General features: G+C 52.6%; 1 protein-coding gene across 1 annotated transcript in view; it reads left to right on the top strand.

Moving 5' to 3' along the window:
* The window catches only part of RTTN (rotatin), a 177,003-nt gene that overhangs the window by 157,690 nt on the left and 16,262 nt on the right, over positions 1-3,051 (top strand). Inside the window, exon 40 of the mRNA XM_019634351.1 lies at positions 696-963. Coding sequence (XP_019489896.1) covers positions 696-963 — 268 coding nt within the window. The remainder of the gene's footprint in view (positions 1-695; positions 964-3,051) is intronic.

The following is a 3,051-nucleotide window of genomic DNA, read 5'->3' as shown; positions in this document are numbered from 1 at the left end:
ATTTTTAAAATATGGTTTTATTAATCTTTCATTTATTTTTTATGAAAGTGTAGTTGGCATGCGGTGTTATATTAGTTTCAGGTGGACGCCGCAGCGAGCTGACTTTTATATGCGCTGTGATAGGACCACCGCGCCTGTCGCCTACGGAGTTACCCTGATAATGTAGACTGCTTTCCCGGTGCTCAACACTACACCCCCATGGCTTATTTATTTTATAACTGGAAGCTTCTACCTCTTATTCCCCTTCACCTTTTCACCCATCCTCCCACTCGCCTCCCCTGGGGCAGCCATCAGTGGGTTTTGCTTGTTTTTCCTCCCTACAGGATAGCTTTTAATGAGCAGCAAAATTGCCAGAAGGCAGATAGAGAGAGAAAACTCAGAGGGCTTGAAATAATTCCCAAACTGAATTATCAATCCTAAATAATTAAGAGTGGACTATAATTACTTTATCCATCATCAGAAAAGCATTAGTGAGAGTTAGAATGTGAGCGCTATTTTGCCTCAACGTTTTCACTCGTTGTACCAGGTACAACGTTGTACCTGGAAGCAGCATCGGTGGAGTATTTGGAAGGCGCTGGAGGAAGGAGGCGTTGCAGCTAAGAGAACAGCAGAGTGCTGGCTGATGGGTCTCCGAGGGACCAGACAAATCATGCAGAGCCTCCAGAAGCAAATGACGTTCTCTCTGCTTCCCACAGAGCAACTTCTTACAGAACTTTCTGTCCCTGACGTTGCCGAAAGGCGGGAACAGACACCTCGGCAACCTGACCGTCCTGTGGCTGAAGCTCCTCCTGAATCTGTCCCTCGGAGAAGACGGGCAGCAGATGCTCCTGAGGCTCGACGGCTGCTTGGACTTCCTGACGGAGCTGAGCAAGTTCAAGCACAAGCGCAGCCCGCACCTGCCTCTCCTCATCTTTCATAACATTTGCTTCAGCCCTGCCCATAAGCCCAAGATCCTGGCTAACGGTGAGTGTTCCCGTCGGCAGCGCGCGCGCGTCCGGTGACCCGTGTGGCTCCTCACGGCGTCCTCCACGCAGATGGAAACATGAGACGTTTGTATAGGTAACGCGCCAAGTTCTTGCTTAGGAGGCGCCCGCTGTGTTCGGGGCGCCTGTGGGGCAGAAGCTGGGGGGCTGTTGTCTCAGAGACGAGCCAGACGCTGCCCCGCACCGCGGCGCTGCCAGGAGCCTCGCAGGGGTGACAGCCGCGTCGCTGGGGCGGGCGGAGGCCGCCCTGCCCGCGCCTGCCGGGTGGCCGCTGGCGCCCCAGCCCTGCGTCCCGCCGCGCCCGTCTCGCTCGCTCGCTGTCCCGCCAGCGCGTGTGTGCGCGTGTCGCGTCTGTGTTCATCCGCGGTCTGCCCACGCCGGCCCCTGAGCGCTAACGAGGCCAGAGGCTCTGTCCCTGCTCGTGTTGATCTGTGGCGCCTAGAATTGTGTCCCACTCGGGAGCGCGGCGGATGGTAGATGAGTGGGTCCTGACGAGGCGGCGCGTTCAGCGCCCAGAGCCGCGCGCGGAGATCGGCCCCGCGGGGACGCCTCCCGGAGACCCAGGCCCCGAGGCNGGGGTGGGGTGGGGGGATGGGGGGAGGACTTCGGGGATAACACTGGGAATGACTTCCGGGCGCATGGACACCGTGGGGAACTTGGGAAGGGCTCTCCACCCTCTTCTGCCATTGAGGCTTCACAAAGCCGGGCTGGCCACAGGAGTGCCCATGGGTGTGCAGATTGCCCATCGATTCCTGTTCATTTACAATTGCTGCATTTATTGCAAATAGTTATATGTTTATCTATAATATTGTCCTTGTGGTAACTGATCTTTGTAATAAAGACTGAGTTACTTAAGAATTTATTGATTTAATATAACATTTTGACTGAACTTTGCTATATTCAAATTATTTAAAAACAGTGATCTGCCTCTGATGGATCTATTTCTATCTGTCCACACAGAGCAGCTATACGCACACACACATACACACAGAGGGAGAGAGAGGGTGGAAGGGAGGGCTCAGAGTTGATCGGCATCTTTAATTAACCAGAAAACCCCATTTCTTCACCGTATCAGCGCATGCACTGGTTATCTAGATTGTGCGATGGCCCTGTCTTGCTAGATTTACATGTTCAGAAGCTGGTTTTCTACATTCTTACTGAAGTCGTATGTCCTGGCCCCCCCAGCGTGGAGGAACTTTCTGACACTGGTCAGGCTCATCGGGTGGTCCTGGGGCCGGGTGGGCGCGCCGTCTGTCCGAAGTCATTGATGCCAGCTCGCACCAACCAGAGCAAAGACAAGCCCAGATTTCTCTCCATAATTATGCTGGTGACGATCGTTTTGGGTGTGGTTTTGATTTTCCATTTCCGTAGAGCCAGACTAAGGCTGTCCTTTCCTCCCTGCGCAGGAAGCGGCCCTGGAAGCTCACCTGGTGCCCGTCCTGCACTCCCTCTGGCCCTGGCTTCTGATGGACGATTCACTGATGCACATCGCCCTGCAGCTGCTTTGTGTCTACACCGCAAACTTTCCCAATGGTAAATAGAACCCAGTGCTGCCTTTCAGCCGTATAAGATACTGAAATGCTTGTTTTATGTATGTTGTTAAAGTGGATTGCAGAAATGAATGCGTAGTTTGAAGTGTTTCTCCTGCTGATTGAGGGATGTTGGTTAAAGGCGCACATTCTTGTGGTGGGTACGTTAGTAAGTTTCTTGAGATCGGAAGGGTTCTTACACAGCTCAGGAAACAGAGAGGGAGAAACTGGCCTGACTGTGTCAGTGGGAAACTGAATTTAGTAGGAAAATGGAGAGAAAATTTTGATAGTAAGGCCTTAAAAACCAGGTAAAGGTTAAAACTCATGGATTCTAGAACAGGAGACTGGTGTGATGCGAGGTGCGTCTGGATACAGCCGGTTTAGTGACAGTTGGTATTATTGGGCACCTCTTTCCTTCACCATCTGGGTGACATTCTCTTGAAGGCCTGCTATGGGCCTTACATGCTTCGAGGCTAACAGCTGAGAGTGAGCACGGAGAAGCGTAGAGGTGATTTGAGAAGAGAGGAGAAGCTGTGACG

Source organism: Hipposideros armiger, unplaced genomic scaffold, assembly GCF_001890085.2.
Source record: "Hipposideros armiger isolate ML-2016 unplaced genomic scaffold, ASM189008v1 scaffold_1593, whole genome shotgun sequence".
Taxonomy (NCBI): domain Eukaryota; kingdom Metazoa; phylum Chordata; class Mammalia; order Chiroptera; family Hipposideridae; genus Hipposideros; species Hipposideros armiger.
The sequence above is the reverse complement of the archived record's forward strand: the minus strand, read 5'-3'. Positions and strand labels throughout refer to the sequence as shown.